A 17,340-nucleotide genomic window follows, 5' to 3' on the forward strand; every position below is an offset into this window, starting at 1 on the left:
CAGGTGGTATGGATGAAAGCTGCTGAAAAAGATATTGGAAGCAAGTCTTTCTAGGAAGCAGCAATATGGGTATGTAACGATATGAAACATGCAGTTGATGATTGCACCAGACTCTTCAAAGTCTTATGCCTGAGCTGGTTGTTTCTGAGTACTATGCTTACATGAGAAATGAATGGGCTTCAGTTGAGGATTTCTGATTTCGTGGGTGTGTGCCGATCTGATCCCACCCAACTGCCATGTATACTCCAGAAGGCTGTCTACCAGGTAATGTGCATCTCACTTGGAAAAAATCCTTCTCATACTTGCACCATCCAGGGGTCCTTTTCATCATGTGTTGATTATGACCTGATGACTCATGCCTAAGCTCAAGAATGGCTGACATTTAAAACTATTTGGTGGGATTCAATGAACAACTCTCATGAACAGGAGCCCATTTGATGACTTCCAACTTCACAACGGGAGTTTCTCCTTCTCCTCCCCTATAGCCTTGGTAAGGAGAAACCCCAAACTGCACACATTGGGAGAAGGTAATGGAACATCCTGTCTAGCAAGCTGATGTACTTGTCATGACAGAACATTCAGAAGAACCCAGCACTTAATTCCTCCCATTGTGCTTCAAGTCATGGAAGGTGATATTTTAAAAAATTGTCACGGTTTCTGATCCTTTCTGCAATTTTCATTCAAGTCATCACTTGATTGTGCATTAATTAGCCCCAATGCTGGTAAAGATAGTCATAACTAGGGGTAGATGAGAATTTGGTTTGGGTTTTAATGAGAAACCACCTAGTTTACACTTTTCAAACCAATATGATAGTCAAAAACTTTAGACCAAATCTACACTGCTCTGAATTTTGTGATGCAGTTCTTCCACCAAATAATATGTACAAAAATGCATATGTACATTCCTGAAAACAACAAAGTGAACTGAATTAGGAGAAATCTCTTGCCAATATGTGGATATTAATTGAAAGTGCATGCAAATATGTGTTTAGTGAAAGAGATTCACACTAAAATGCTGACACATTTTCATGAGAATTTTTAAGAATAAAAAAATAAAATTACTTGCTTTTTCTTTCATTTTTGCTTTTCCTCCTAGGGAAACCATGGGATTAATGATGGAGTACACAAATCAAACCATGGTGACTGAATTCATCCTTCTTGGCTTTATGGAATATCCAGAGCTGTGGGCCCTTCTCTTCCTGCTGTTCCTCTTGATCTACATTGTCACAGTGTCAGGAAATCTTGGCATCATCATACTAGCCACCCTTGATGCAAACTTGCACACTCCCATGTACTTTTTCCTCAGCAACCTATCCTTGGTTGACGTTGGCTATTCCACTACTATCGCTCCCAGGTTGCTGATGACCTTTCTACAAAAGAATAGCACTATTGCATTCACAGAGTGTACCGTGCAATTTTTCTTTTTGTGTTTATTTATCACAGTCGAAACTTGTCTTCTAGCTATTATGGCTTACGATCGCTTCACTGCCATTTGCAACCCATTACTCTATTTTGTTGCCATGTCTAAAAAGCTCTGTCTGGTGTTAGTAATAGGTGCATATGTTTGTGGCTTTGTGAATTCAGCTGCACAGACTTCATTGATATTTAGCCTTTCTTTCTGCAGCTCAAATGTTATCAATCATTTCTTTTGTGACATCCCTCCCATCCTGAAACTTTCCTGTTCAAGCACAGAAGTGGCTAACACTGTGCATTTCATCTTTTCTACTGCAATAGTCACGGCCACTTTGTTGATTATCCTCATCTCCTATATCTACATCATTTTTGCCATCCTGCGGATTCGCTCTGCCCAGGGCAGACACAAAGCTTTTTCCACCTGTGCCTCCCACCTCACGTCTGTCACAATCTTCTATGGGACCATTATCTTTATGTATCTGAGGCCCAATTCCAGTGTCTCACTGGATGAAGATAAAATTGTTTCAGTGTTCTATACTCTTGTGATCCCCATGCTAAATCCTTTCATCTATAGTCTGAGAAATAAAGATGTGAAGAATGCTTTCCTAAGGATGAATGGAAAGATCTCATTAAATTAATTCAGTTATTGCTCTAGATGAGTTTGAGTTTCCAGTAGATAATAACCAAGAAAGTGTGTATTTGTTCTATTTGTGTGTGTGTGTGTAATTGTCCTACTGGTGTGTTGCTTCTTCTTCTTCTTTTTCTTTTTTTGCCCATTCCACACTTAATAGTCAGGAGGTGGCATTAATAGTACATAGCATGGTTGGCTGGCATCTTTGTGTCTTGGGAGACAATGGATGAGTTTGTTCTCATGGCTGAAGTCAAACCGTTGGAGAGTTACGTTGGGTGGTTGGACATTGGGAAAGCCCTGATATTGGGTAGAGGGCAGTTTGTAGCCTCTGCCTGCCCCTCCTTGGTTAAGGGTATTTTGTTAAAGGGATCCGGGGCAGAGGAGTGGCCTATAACCCATGCCCAGACAGGGACCAGGGTCATATCACTCATCTAACAGGGACTGCCCAGGGGGATCCCCTATTTGATGTAAGTCATAGGCCCACTCCCCATGGTGGTCTACCATTAGATGCATTCCCAGCAGATGGGCTGGAGTGATTTAAATTGGCTTCACCCAATATTTATGAAAAACCACTCACATCTGTAACTAATAAAAGTGGTGACCTATTTGATCCACAAATCATATATACTGTTGCCTGTCTATTTATTCACCCCTAGGAAGCTGCAGGTCCAGGAGTCCTGGCATACCATTACAGCAGCTGCTGTGGCTGTAGAGACTGATACAAGAGAGACATGTTTAGTTGCATCTGTGGCCGATGAAGGCATCTAGTTTTGCTGCTACAGATGCACCATGACATTTCTTCTTTCTGTGGTCCTCCCAGTGGTCTTTCCTCCTTTGGTCACTGCTATGGATACATGATCTGACTGTCTCTAGGCTCTGTGGTTGTCTGCCAGGAATTCCCACATGATGGGGTTAATGTTGCTAGCATTCATCTTACGTTTGCAGAAATCTTTTGTAATGCAGAGCTAGTCTTCCAGTTGGCCTGCTTTATTTTCTGCTCAATGTTACCTTCTTTTATTTATTTAAAAATTTATATTTCACATTTTAAATATAAATCAAAGCCATCATGGTTTGCAGAGAACTATAACATTGTTAAAAGACAATGAAAACAGTTCAGACTACTAAAATGATGGTTAGCACTCAATTTTAGTAATCAGTTAAAACCAAAATAGGGACCGAAAAAAATTAGTATAAAAACTAGGCAACCCAGACTAAAAAACAGTAGAATAAAATAGATTGGCTGCTAATCTGAAGTTTAAAATGTGGGAGTCTGGTGTTTCTCTCTGGAGAGATAATGCTACAACCTGGGTGCCACATTGGAAAAGGCCCTGTCTTGCATCCCAACCAATTAGGCTTCTGGATATGAGATACATATTGAAAGCCTCTGAAGTAGAGCACAATCAATGCACAGAATTGTGTTTCTTTGCCACTGACAGCATAGAGCAATATTACAATCTCATCTTGTTACTATCCTGCTCAGATATTACTAAGAAGGTTGAAGAGGGAGCTAGCAAGCTTCATCCCAGCTGGAGCCAGATCCAAAGCTGCATAGACTCTCTGGGGAGTCTCCTCTCCTCTCCTTTCCTCTCCCAATTAACTCCCATTTCTGCAAAATATTGCATAGACTCTCCAGGGGGGGTTGCATCTTTCCCTCCCAGTTGACCTCAGTCTCCAGGGCGAGAGCAGATGAAGGAAAAGAACTGGGCTGGTCACAAGACGAGGAAGAGGGTTTTTTGAGTGTTCATGCACACCTGGCATGAGATGCAGGCTTTAAATAAGGAGAGTGCATTGGAGAACTAGAGTGGTAGGAACCTAGGACTGCTGCCTTCACCACCTACAGCATCTCCTGGATGCCATGTGGAGCATGGAGTGCTGAGAGACAGGGCTGGAGACTGGAGAGTCTGCACTGGAAAAGGTTTTCTTATTTATTTTCATTTCAAGTGGAGACCAAAGGGGTCATTTCAAGAAGAAGTGGATGGGAGGGGGGGAGGCTGCATCAGAGGCTGAATAAAAAAATGCTGGAGTGAAAGAGAGGAGTGGTGGAAGGGGGGAGTATGTTTAAGAAAAATGGATGAGTTTTTCAGACTAAAACCAGGGCTGAAGATAGAGCTATATTGATTCACAAAGGGGGCTTCAACTAGCCCAGTGGTATTTGGAGGGGGGGGTAATAAATTGTGTTGTTGTGTAATGTAGAAAGTTGAAATGTCTGCTTTTGGTGTGAAAAGAGGTCCTTGCCATTGTTATTTTGGTGGACTACAATTCCCATCTTAAAAACTGACTTTGAGGAATAAATGTTGTGTGTCAGTTTAAAGCAGAGGCTGGGTAGGAGTGCTTTGTTGAAGTGCAGTACTTGGAAAATCCTGTTTTGATATCCAGTGCAGTCTTCCAGTTGTTAAAAACACTAAAAGAGAAAGTTCCAGTATTTTCCCTTTAAATATATTTTGCAAAAACAGATGTCACCGGAGACAGACTATTCCAGCCAGGAGTATTCATTGTTCCAATTATCATTAAACATTTCATTCATGATATCAGCCAACAGAAGACTGAATCACTATGACATACTGACATGCATACACTCTTTATGTATACAGGGAGTAAAGAATGTCAGGACTGTGACATTCAGTACTTTGACAAATGTGGTCCTCATGTAACTCTAAGTCCATAGGACATTCCAAGGGTGACACTTCCTTACTAGACAATGCCTTTCATTAGCCTACCCGCCTCAAGGGCTTTGGCCTGCCAGGAAGGTGATACTGAATTCTCCCACTGGGCTTAAGGTCATGGGAGCTGATAGGAAGAATCGGTCGAGATTTTTGGGTGGATTTTTGAGGTCCACTAGCGATGGAGGTTAAAATTAATTTTGTTTGCATTTTAGTGGAAATGACTTAATTTGTACTTCTTGAACCAATATGCAGACCAAAATTCAGCTATGCTTAGAGAAATGTGAACTTCCCTGTATTTTATTATGCCACCTTCTAAAAAGAACATTAGGTACAAAAATGCATATATTGGTGAAAATAACCTTCAAAACTGGATTACATTAGGGAAAATCACTTCAAAAAAATTTGTATTAGTTAAACAGCATAGAAAAATGTGCTTATTAGAAGAAATTTGCACTAAACTGCTAGGAAATTTTCATGAGGATTAAAAATATATACGGTACTTGTTTCACAATTTCATTTCCTTACTCCTAGGGAAACTTTGGGGTAAATAATGGAATACACGAATCACAGCATTGTGACTGAATTCATCCTTCTGGGCTTCATGGACCATCCAGAGTTGTGGACCATTCTCTTCCTGGCATATATCTTGATCTACATTGTCACAGTCTCAGGAAATCTTGGCATCATCATCCTAGCTGCTCTTGATGCAAACCTTCATACCCCAATGTACTTTTTCCTCAGCAACCTATCCTTGGTTGACGTTGGCTATTCCACCACTATCGCTCCTAGATTGCTGATGACCTTCCTACAAAAGAATAGCACTATTCCATTCACAGAGTGTACCGTGCAATTCTTCTTTTTCTGTATGTTTGCTACAGTTGAAACTTGCCTTCTAGCTATTATGGCTTATGATCGCTTCACTGCCATTTGCAACCCATTACTCTATTGTGCTGCCATGTCTAAAAAGCTCTGTATAGCCTTAGTAACAGGTGCATATATTTGTGGATTTCTGAATTCAGCTGTTCAGGCTCCGTTGATATTTAGCCTGTCCTTCTGCAGCTCAAATGTTATCAGTCACTTCTTTTGTGACATCCCTCCCATCCTGAAACTTTCTTGTTCAAGCACAGAAGTGACTAACACTGTACACTTTATCTTATGTACTGTGATAGTCGTGACCACTTTGTTGATCATCCTCATCTCTTATATCTACATTATTTTTGCCATCCTGCGGATTCGCTCTACCCAGGGCAGACACAAAGCCTTTTCCACTTGTGCCTCCCACCTCACGTCTGTCACAATCTTCTATGGGACCATCATCTTTATGTATATGAGGCCCAATTCCAGTGTCTCAACAGATGAAGATAAAATTGTTTCAGTGTTCTATACTCTTGTGATCCCCATGCTAAATCCATTGATTTACAGTCTGAGAAATAAAGATGTGAAGGATGCTTTCATCAGGATGATAGGGAAGATTTCATTAAATTAATACATTTCCTTTTCAAGATGAGTTTCAGTTTCCAATACATATTAACCAAGACATAAAATGTGTATTTGTTTCATTTGTGTGTGCATGTGCAATTGTCCTACTGCAGTGGTGACAAACCTTTTAGAGATCGAGTGCCCAAACTGCAACCCAAAGCCCACATATTTGTTTTATTTTTATATAATCTTTGAAACTTTAATAAATATCTTTAAAAAAATAATAAATATGTTGATTAAGTCACTTTGGATGGGATAAACACTTGAATATACTTCATTTTTTTTGTGTATACTATGCCCCCAGAGTTGTTGAGCTTTTTGCGGTAGGATTGCTCAGAGTTGTTGAGTTGTTGAAGCTTTTTTGGGGGGGAGGGTTCAGAAAAACACTCACATGCAAGAAGGAAGCAGAAGCAACCGATAGTCACAACGTTCGCCATCAGGGAGCAATCAACAAAAAACCTTGACGGAGCAACCAATCACGTGCACCTTTTCCTTTTCCTACACAGTTTCACACCCACAGCGGCATGACAGTAGCGGCGCGGACAGAAACCAGCAGCTTGGTGGGAATGCTACTTCCCCCAACGCTGCTGTGGGCAGAGAGTGCTCTAGGGAGCATTTCCACCCTGCAATGGCATGGGGGGCAGATGTAATCCTAGAATGGCAATGCTGGGGCGATGGTGCATGTTCCCACAGAGAGGGCTCCATGTGCCCACTCTGGCACATGTGCCATAGGTTTGCCACCACTGTCCTAGTGGGTTGCCCTTTTTTTTTTTTTTTTTTTTTTTGCCTATTCCTCTCTGAGTCATCAGTGGGTGGTATTAGTATTCCACAGCATGATTGGCTGTCTTCTGTCAGCCCTGGGAAACAATGGATGAGTGTGCCTTCATGGGTGAAGTCAAAGTGCTGGAGATTTACAGCACCTGCTTTGGCTGTAGAGACTGATACAGGCGAGACATGTTTTGCTGGTTCTGGGGCAGATGAAGGCATCTGGTTTTGCTGCTAAAGATGCACCATGGCATTCCTTCTTTCTGCACTCCATCCAGCAGTCCTTCCTCCTCTCGTCACTGCTGTGAATACACAACCTGACTGTCTCCAGGCACTATGGCCACCTGCAAGGGATTCCCACACAACGGAGTTAATGTTGCCAGCCTTCCCGTCCTGTTTACAGACATCTTTCACAACACAGAGTTGGTCTGCCAATTGGCCTGGTGCCAGAAGCCAGCTCCCTTTGCAGCATGTCCTTGGGGATCCTGTCGTTTTCCATTCTGTGGTCATGACCAAGCCAGGATAGATGTCACTGAGAGATTCTGGGAGGTGAACGTGATGGGAATGTGGGTTTGGAAGACCACATCTTTGTTTGAGACTCTGTCCCGCTTTGCCATGCCCCAAATCTTCCTAATGCATTGTATTTGGGAGGTGTTGAACCCTTGCTCCTGAAGTCTATAGGTTGCCCTCCGATCTCATGGCATATAAATATGTTGATTCAGTCACTTTGGATGGTTAGGTGTAGGAAGGAGCTTTAACCTAGGTGATTTCCTTAGGCACCTTTTGGGTGAGGGGATGCCCCTGAAGTTGAATCTTGGGACTCTGGGGCCCTGGAGCTGGATAGGGAACACCTATGAGACCAACTTGCCTCATCTGCTAGGAGCTCTGGGACCCTAGGCTGGAGTCACGCAGGGGAAACCTGCTTATTTGTCTTCCGGGTGTGACCAGGTAAAGTGGGTAGGTGGTACTACTGCCACATCTTCATTTCTCACGGGCAGGGGTTGGGTTCCCTTATGGGTTCTCTTGTAGTTAATTTCTGCACTTAGAGGGGTTTTCCCTCTGGAGGTTTTGATTGGTTTGGCCATCAGGTCACCATCACAATACTCGCAGATATAAATGGCGGAATGCTTGAGCTGGGAGGGAGTGCTTTATTTCCTGCTCAATGTTACCTTCTTTTAATTATTTTTTTAAAATATACTTCTTTCATTTATTCAAAAATTTATACTTCACTTTTGAAATATAAATCAAAGCCGTCATGGTTTGCAGAGAATCATAAAATTGTTAAAAGACAATGAAAACAGTTCAAACTACTAAAATCATGGTTAGCACTCAATTTTAGTAATCAGTTAAAACTAACAGAGGGACCAAATAAAATTAGTATAAAAACTAGGCAACCCAGACTAAAACACAGTAGAATAAAATGGATCGGCTGCTAATCTGACGTTTAAAAGGCCCTGGTGAACATGAGTTAATGGTAGGGTTGCCATACCTCTGGAAATTCCCAGACATGCCACTTTTGGAGGTTTTACGTGATCCCCAGAATGTGTGCAGAGGAGGGCAACCAAGGTGATAAAAGGTCCAGAAACCAAGCCTTATTAGTAATGGTTAAGGGAGCTGGGTGTTTTTAACCTGGAAAAGAGAAGACTGGGAGGTGATATGATAATCAACTTCAAATAAATAAAGAGCTGTCACGTGGAATCATAGAATCATAGAGTTGGAAGAGACCACAAGGGCCATCGAGTCCAACCCCCTGCCAAGCAGGAAACGCCATCAGAGTACTCCTGGCATATGGTCGTCAAGCCTCTGCTTAAAGACCTCCAAAGAAGGAGACTCCACCACACTCCTTGGCAGCAAATTCCACTGTCGAACAGCTCTCACTGTCAGGAAGTTCCTCCTAATGTTTAGGTGGAATCTTTTTTCTTGTAGTTTGGAACCATTGCTCCGTGTCCGCTTCTCTGGAGCAGCAGAAAACAACCTTTCTCCCTCCTCTATGTGACATCCTTTTATATATTTGAACATGGCTATCATATCACCCCTTAACCTCCTCTTCTCCAGGCTAAACATGCCCAGCTCCCTTAGCCGTTCCTCATAAGGCATCGTTTCCAGGCCTTTGACCATTTTGGTTGCCCTCCTCTGGACCCGTTCCAGTTTGTCAGTGTCCTTCTTGAACTGTGGTGCCCAGAACTGGACACAGTACTCCAGGTGAGGTCTGACCAGAGCAGAATACAGTGGCACTATTACTTCCCTTGATCTAGATGCTATACTCCTATTGATGCAGCCCAGAATTGCATTGGCTTTTTTAGCTGCCGCGTCACACTGTTGGCTCATGTCAAGTTTGTGGTCAACCAAGACTCCTAGATCCTTTTCACATGTACTGCTCTCAAGCCAGGTGTCACCCATCTTGTATTTGTTCCTCTCATTTTTTTTGCCCAAGTGCAATACTTTACATTTCTCCCTGTTAAAATTCATCTTGTTTGTTTTGGCCCAGTTCTCTAATCTGTCAAGGTCGTTTTGAAGTGTGATCCTGTCCTCTGGGGTGTTAGCCACCCCTCCCAGTTTGGTGTCATCTGCAAATTTGATCAGGATGCCCTTGAGTCCATCATCCAAGTCGTTGATAAAGATGTTGAATAAGACCGGGCCCAAGACAGAACCCTGTGGCACCCCACTAGTCACTCTTCTCCAGGATGAAGAGCAACCATTGATGAGCACCCTTTGGGTTCAGCCAGTTACAAATCCACTGAGTGGTAGCATAGTCAAGTCCGCATTTTACCAGCTTCTTTACAAGAATATCATGGGGCACCTTGTCAAATGCCTTGCTGAAATCAAGGTAGACTACATCCACTGCGTTCCCTTCATCTACCAGGCTTGTAATTCTGTCAAAAAACGAGATCAGGTTAGTCTGACATGACTTATTTTTCAGAAATCCATGCTGACTATTGGTGATCACAGTATTCCTTTCTAGGTGCTCACAGGCTGTTTGCTTAATGATCTGCTCCGGAATCTTCCCTGGTATTGGTGTCAGACTGACTGGGCGGTAATTATTTGGGTCCTCTCTTTTCCCCTTTTTGAAAATAGGGACAACATTTGCCCTCCTCCAGTCTGCCGGGACTTCGCCTGTTCTCCAGGAATTGTCAAAGATGAGTGCCAGTGGTTCTGAGATCACATCTGCCAGTTCTTTTAATACTCTTGGATGCAGTTCATCTGGCCCTGGAGACTTGAATACATCTAAACTAGCCAAGTATTCTTGTACTATCTCCTTAGTTATTCTGGGCTGTGTTTCCTCTGCTGAATCATTTGCTCCAAATTCTTCAGGTCGGGCATTGTTTTCTTTATCAGAGAAGACTGAGGCAAAGAAGGCATTGAGGAGTTCAGCCCTTTCTGTATCCCCTGTTTGCATTTCACCATCTTCTCCTCTGAGAGACCCCACTGTTTCTTTGTTCTTCCTTTTGCTACGAACATACCCATAAAAGCCTTTTTTGTTGCTTTTAACCTCTCTAGCAAGCCTGAGTTCATTCTGTGCTTTAGCTTTTCTGACTTTGTGTCTACACGTGCTGGCTATTTGTTTGAATTCCTCTTTGGTGGTTTCCCCCCTTTTCCATTTTTTGTACACATCCTTTTTTAATCTTAACTCAGTTAAAAGTTCTTTAGATAGCCACCCTAGCTTCTTTAGGCACCTTCCATGTTTCCGTCTCATTGGTATTGCCTGAAGTTGTGCTTTTACTATCTCCCTCTTAACAAACTCCCAGCCATCATGAACTCCCTTTCCTTTTAGTATTACTGTCCATGGGATCTCACCCAGCACTTCCCTAAGTTTTATGAAGTCGGCTTTCTTAAAGTCAAGAAATTGAGTCCTAGTATGCTTGGCTGCTCCTTTCCACTGTATAGTAAACTTCAGAAGAGCATGATCACTCGCGCCTAATGATCCTTCCACTTCTACCCCACTAACCAGGTCATCAACATTGGTTAGGACCAGATCTAAAATGGCTGTTCCTCTTGTTGCTTCTCCCACTTTCTGGACAATGAAATTGTCTGCAAGGCCAGTGAGGAATCTTTTTGACCTTATGCTCTTGGCTGAGTTTGACATCCAGCAAATATCCAGGTAATTGAAGTCCCCCATTACTACTATCTCCCTTCCTTTTGCATGCTTGGCCATCTGTTCCAGGAAGGCATCATCTATGTCCTCCGTTTGGCTTGGCGATCTATAGTAAACTCCCACAATGAGGTCCCTGTTATTCTTCTCTCCCTTAATTTTGACCCAAATGCTCTCACTTTGGCTTTGAGGTTCTAAATCTTGGATCTCTTCACAGGTATACACATCCCTGACATATAACGCCACTCCTCCTCCTTTCTTGACTGGTCTGTTTCTCTGAAATAGATTGTATCCCTCCATTATTACATTCCAGTCGTGGGACTTATCCCACCAGGTTTCAGTGAATGTGAAGCAAGATTGTTTTGTCCTTTTCTGGGGGCTAGGACCCAAATCAATGGATTTAAGTTACAAGAAAGGAGATTTCAACTTATGCCTGGAAACAGATCATGTATCTACAGTTGTGACCAAAGGAGGAAAGACCATAAACATTGGGTGAAGCCAGTTTAAATCACTTCAGCCTGACTGCTGGGAATGCATCTAATGATGGGCCTATGGGGAGTGGGCCTATGACCTACATCAAATAGCGGGTCCCCCTGGCAGGTCCCTGTTAGAGGTATGATATGACCTTGGTCCCTGTCTGGGCATCAGTCTTAGGCCACCCCACCCACTGGATCCCTTTAACAAAATACCCTTAACCAAGGAGGGGCAGGCAGAGGCTACAAGATGCCCTCTACCCAATATCAAGGTTCCCCCAATGTCCAACCACCCAATGTAACTCTCCAATGGTTTGACTTCACCCGTGAGGACAAACTCATCCATTCTCCCCCAAGACACACAGATGCCAGCCAACCATGCTATGTACTATTAATGCCACCTCCTGACTATTAAGTGTGGAATGGTCAAAAAAAGCAACACACCAGGAAACACACACAGAGAGATAGAACAAATACACACTTTCTTGGTTATTATATACTGGAAACTCAAACTCATCTTGAAGAATAACTGAATTAATTTAATGAGATCTTAATGAAATCTTCCCTCTCATCCTTATGAAAGCATCCTTCACATCTTTATTTCTCAGACTGTAGATCAATGGATTTAGCATGGGTATCACAAGGGTATAGAACACTGAAACAATTTTATCTTCATCCATTGAGACACTGGAATTGGGCCTCAGATACATAAAGATAATGGTCCCATAGAAGATTGTGACAGACGTGAGGTGGGAGGCACAGGTGGAAAAAGCTTTGTGTCTGCCCTGAGCAGAGCGAATCCGCAGGATGGCGAAAATTATGTAGATATAGGAGATGAGGATAATCAACAAAGTGGTTGTGACTATTGCAGTAGAAAAAATGAAATGCACAGTGTTAGCCACTTCTGTGCTTGAACAGGAAAGTTTCAGGATGGGAGGGATGTCACAAAAGAAATGATTGATAACATTTGAGCTGCAGAAAGAAAGGCTAAATATCAACGAAGCCTGAACAGCTGAATTCACAAAGCCACAAATATATGCACCAGTTACTAAGACTATGCAGAGCTTTTTAGACATGGCAACAAAATAGAGTAATGGGTTGCAAATGGCAGTGAAGCGATCATAAGCCATAATAGCTAGAAGGCAAGCTTCAACTGTGACAAACAGACAGAAAAAGAAAAATTGCACGGTACACTCTGTGAATGCAATAGCATTATTGCTCTCCAGAAAGGTCATCAGCAACCTGGGAGCGATAGTAGTGGAATAGCCAACGTCAACCAAGGATAGGTTGCTAAGGAAAAAGTACATGGGAGTGTGCAGGTTTGCATCAAGGGTGGCTAGTATGATGATGCCAATATTCCCTGACACTGTGACAATGTAGATCAAGAGGAACAGCAGGAAGTGAATGGCCCACAGCTCAGGATGTTCCATAAAGCCTACGAAGATGAATTCAGTCACCATGGTTTGATTTGTGTACTCCATCATTAATCCCATAGTTTCCCTAAGAGGAAAAGCAGAAATGAAATAAAAAGCAAGTAATTTTATTTATTTATTCTTTAAAATTCTCATGAAAATGTGTCAGCATTTTAGTGTGAATTTCTTTCAATAAATACATTTTTGCATTAAGTTTCAATTAATATATACATATTGGCATGTGATTTCACCTAATTCAGTTATTCAGTTCTCTGCGTTATTTCCAGTAATGTATTCATTTTTGTGCACCCTTTGCGAAATATATGCATTTTTTTATATATACATATTATTAGGTGGGAGAACTGCATCAAAAAATTCAGAGAAATCTAGATTTGGTTGAAAGATTTGGGTTATCATATTGGTTTGAAAAGTGCAAACTGGGTGGTTTCTCATTAAAATCCAAACCAAATTCTCATCTACCCCTAGTTATGTCTATCTTTACCAGCATTGGGGCTAATTAATGCACAATCAAGTGATGACTTGTATGAAAATTGCAGAAGGGATCAGAAACCATGACAATCTTTTAAAATATCACTTTCCATGACTTGAAGCACAATGGGAGGAATTAAGTGCTAGGTTCTTCTGAATGTTCTGTCATGACATGTAAATCAGCTTGCTAGAGGAGAAAGTGCCTATTCTGATTATCCGTGAATCCCAAACTCAATAATTGTGAAGTTTCCCTCTTCCATTTAAGAAAGGTGTGCTCTCATTTGAGAACAATGATGAAAGAGAATTACTTCCATACTCGATATGACACAGAATAGCAAATCATCTTTAACATTTTGTTCCAAACAACAGTAGTTTTATGAGGCCACATGCTTATGACTAGGGTGACATGGAGCTGCTTAACCTTTTCTCTAGGTGTAACACATAGCAACATGTAAAGTAATATTCTCCTCACCCTTCCTCTCTCATTTAATCAAAGGCTGTTTTGGAGGCTACATATTTAAGTGGAGGAATAACAAGGAACTGCTTAACCCGCTCCCACCCTAGCAAGTTCACCCCAGAAATGAGCTTTAGGAACTCAAAGTTCTTACCTCACAGAAGAGGTGATCAACCAGGAATTCTTCACTTGCTCTTGTCTCAAGGGTCCTCTGTGGATGTTTGGATTCTTCTCCACAGCCTACTAACAGCAAATGACCGGGACAGTTCTTGTTACCAATTGAGGGTCAGGGAGCAAAAAACAGATTGGCACATAAATGTTCAGTCTCCTTTCCCCCAATTCTTTGTGCGTGTGTGTGTCTAGTTTATTTCTGAACCAAACCAATGGAAGCCATGGTCATTTCACTCATAATACACAATGTGCCATTCATGTGGGCAACCTCAGATGTGATGCAGTGGTAGTTATCTTTATTTTATCAAATGCTATTTTCTGTAGAAGATAATATTTTGACCTAGCACAAATGTAGGTTTGTCACTCATTCCTTATTTTCACTGTTCACATTTTAGGACCTCTCGTCATAATTAATAAAATATATAGCATGGGCAGAGTTTTCCCATATTTTAAAAGAAGGTGGAAAGTTGCAATCCCATGTTATCTTGTTTTACTGAGGCATTAGCTACTCTGACATCAGTAGATTTTAAGCCCAAATACATGTGCATAATATTGCAAACTCTGAGCTGAGGTTTCAATGTTATGCAACTGCAAGTCAGTACAGGACAGACCTAAAAATGCAGGTTGTGCCAAAGACTGGCACAAAACGGCAGGGTAGAGAGCAATTTCAAATGAAAGGCAAGAGGGGGTGTTGAACCCTATCTCTGCTCTCCACTTTCCCACTGCAAACTCACCTGCTTTTCTCCGAGATGCCATTTGAGATTAGAAATTAAAGGCAGGATTCACCTCACCAGCCTTGTCAGAGGAAGACACAGACTTAGAGTTTTACAACAGGGCTTTCTGCCCTCTCCTTCCCCCAACACCCCAGAAATTGACTCAAGGGTAACCTGCAGAATAGTACACAGAGGGAAGAGGGGGGATGTCATTTCATCTGACGAGCTATAATGCTTGCACAGACAGAATGGTTAGAAAAGTGTGGCACTGAATGGCACTGTCTTAGCCTAATTCATTCTGCCCATTCACTAACTAGGAATTTTTTTTAATGGCTATATTTTTTGACAGGAGTGGATGCTTTTTGCAAGCATAGTACCCACTTTCCCCAAGCAGCTTAGAATGATAAATGGAAGTGTTTGGTTTCTATATTTTTTCTTGATTAGGCAAAATACCATCAAAAATTGATATGTATTTCCCCACAGATATTTTTTTTTAAAAAAATAAAACTTTGCAAACTGCTGTGGAAACGGGGAAAACAGAATTAGTGACTGGAAAAATGAGGCACTAAGAGAAACTGAAATTGACAGATTCACTAGTCTAATTCTGACTAGTGTCACAAGTTTCTCCACATCACCCATATGTTTTGCTCACAAAAAGTTGATATTTTAGAGCATCCTTAATCAGCCCTTGTAGCACGCTACTACAGCAAAGGGACAGGTCCATCTAGCCTTCCTAAATCCATCAAATATTAGGCTTCCATGTAGTTTCATGTTTCATATTTCTTTTTTCTCATTCTTTTTACTTTAATGTCATCATCTCTGCCACTTGAGTAAACAGAAATTTAAAGCTAGGAAGAATTGTGCTATTCTTCCTACTGAAAGGGTGTCTTCCCATTCATTTTGTTAGGCTGCTGTGGCGAATAAAAAAGGAACATGCCTGCAGTGTTTAAGCGCAAATACATAGAACCAGAGAATTTTGGAGTTGGAAGAGACCACAATGATCATCTAGTCCAATCCCCTGCAATATGGCTTGAACCAACAACCCTCAGATTAAGAATCTCATGCTCTACCAACCGAACTATCCCTTCCCTTTCACAGAAAGAAAGCAGAGATATTGCATTAACCCACTGGCCTCAATGCCCAACTAATATGACAGGTCTCTTAAACTTGAAACTTAAATGTTTTATCTGAGCTGAGTTTGGAAATTTGGCTGCAAAGCCTCATGAAAATACTGCCTGGCTAATTCTTTCAGACCACATTTACGGAGATCTGTTTTATCTGTTGGTCTCTTAACAGTCACAGGAAACATGCAGGAGACAACATGTAGCAAGGTCTGCCAGCCATACAACTTTTGTGAACAGAAAATGAAAATAAAATCTGTATAACTGAGATTTTATCAGGTTAGTCAACATAGCCCAAGTAACTTTACCTGTGAAGATAATAGATGTCATTTCTAAAGCCTTCCAAATCAAGATGCGTAGATAGAACTGCTCATTTTATACTTGGTTTGGTATTACCTAGAAATCAAATCCCTGAAATATATGAATGAGAGCTGTATCATTAAAATGTTGTGTAGGACCTCTCAGCATAATCACCTGAGGACATGCTGTGTGGGAATTTGTTCTTGTTCCCACTGTTCATCCTTAATTAGTTTGAAACAGGATTACTGGCTTTCCATTCAGCCCACACAATATGGTCCCAATCCTCATTAGTTATTTTTCTCTACCTTGTTTTCAAATAAGCTCATTGATAAAGAGTATGGTAGAATCAGAAGACTCTTTATTTGCATCAGCTACTAGCCATAGCAATAAAATAAAATGGAAGATACTGAAGACAGGGATAAATACTTAACTATAAAAAATAGGTTCTGGAGGTATACATCAATAATCAAATAAAATATCTTATTCCAATTGCCCCTGCTAAAAAAATTGCAGTTTTTACTGTCACCTTATTATCTGGATTTGCCAGAAGAAAGGACACAGTAGCAATGGTTGAGCAACCTAGTATGGATATTAGTAGAGGGGTAATAACCTCACTCCTCAAAAAGGGGTATCATTGTCTATTCCCAAACTCATGAACATTGAAGCCAACCCAACAGTGCCAAAATACTTATCATTGGAAAGTGTCTTATGAGTTCTTTGTATTCTGAGTGTGCATTGTTCTCTTGGAAGATATTTAATAGGATCAGTTCTAGGGTTGCTTCTAATACCTGTTTTGTTATTTTGCAGATTTCTTGTAAGACTGATGTCTAAAAATGTTGAATTTTGGAGCATTCCCACCAAATGTGGAGGCATGTGCCTTTAGTGTTGAACCTTGTGGTGCAAGCAAAGCTTGCAAGATCTTGCTGGCTGACCAGGGTGAGGATTCCAACCAGGAATTCAACTCCTAAGCTTGGGGTTTCATGGCCAATCCCCCTCCTCAGACCCCTTATGAAGAGCCCCATTTATTATGTTGATCCTGCCCAATGCCATTTCTGCATCTGTACAAACAACTCCACCCCCCAAAAAAAGTCAGAGGGAGATCTTTTTCCTGTGACACCCCTCAGTATCATGACATGGTCAAAACTCTGCCCCTCAGTTGAAGCTCC

At 41.5% G+C, this 17,340-nt stretch overlaps 3 protein-coding genes across 3 annotated transcripts; 2 read left to right on the top strand and 1 right to left on the bottom strand.

Annotated features, from left to right (window-relative positions):
• Positions 1–1,103: 1,103 nt before the first annotated feature.
• On the top strand, positions 1,104–2,051 carry LOC310826512 (olfactory receptor 5AR1-like; the record flags this gene model as incomplete). The annotated part of the gene is made up of 1 exon (XM_083701552.1): positions 1,104–2,051. The coding sequence occupies one exon, from the start codon at positions 1,104–1,106 to the stop codon at positions 2,049–2,051; it is 948 nt and encodes a 315-aa protein (XP_083557678.1).
• Positions 2,052–5,257: 3,206 nt separating this feature from the next.
• Positions 5,258–6,193, top strand: LOC310826725 (olfactory receptor 5AR1-like; the record flags this gene model as incomplete). The annotated part of the gene is made up of 1 exon (XM_083701939.1): positions 5,258–6,193. One exon carries the CDS (start codon positions 5,258–5,260, stop codon positions 6,191–6,193), a length of 936 nt encoding a protein of 311 aa, XP_083558065.1.
• A 5,860-nt stretch (positions 6,194–12,053) lies between these two features.
• Positions 12,054–16,282, bottom strand: LOC310826486 (olfactory receptor 5AR1-like; the record flags this gene model as incomplete). Its single annotated transcript, XM_083701482.1, has 3 exons — positions 16,183–16,282; positions 14,024–14,112; positions 12,054–13,014 (listed from the first exon to the last, which is right to left on the bottom strand). Exon 3 carries the CDS (start codon positions 13,005–13,007, stop codon positions 12,054–12,056), a length of 954 nt encoding a protein of 317 aa, XP_083557608.1. The 5' UTR covers positions 13,008–13,014; positions 14,024–14,112; positions 16,183–16,282.
• Positions 16,283–17,340: the final 1,058 nt, after the last annotated feature.

This window comes from Podarcis gaigeae (assembly GCF_964106915.1).
Source record: "Podarcis gaigeae genome assembly, chromosome: 1".
In the NCBI taxonomy this organism is placed as follows: Eukaryota; Metazoa; Chordata; class Lepidosauria; order Squamata; family Lacertidae; genus Podarcis; species Podarcis gaigeae.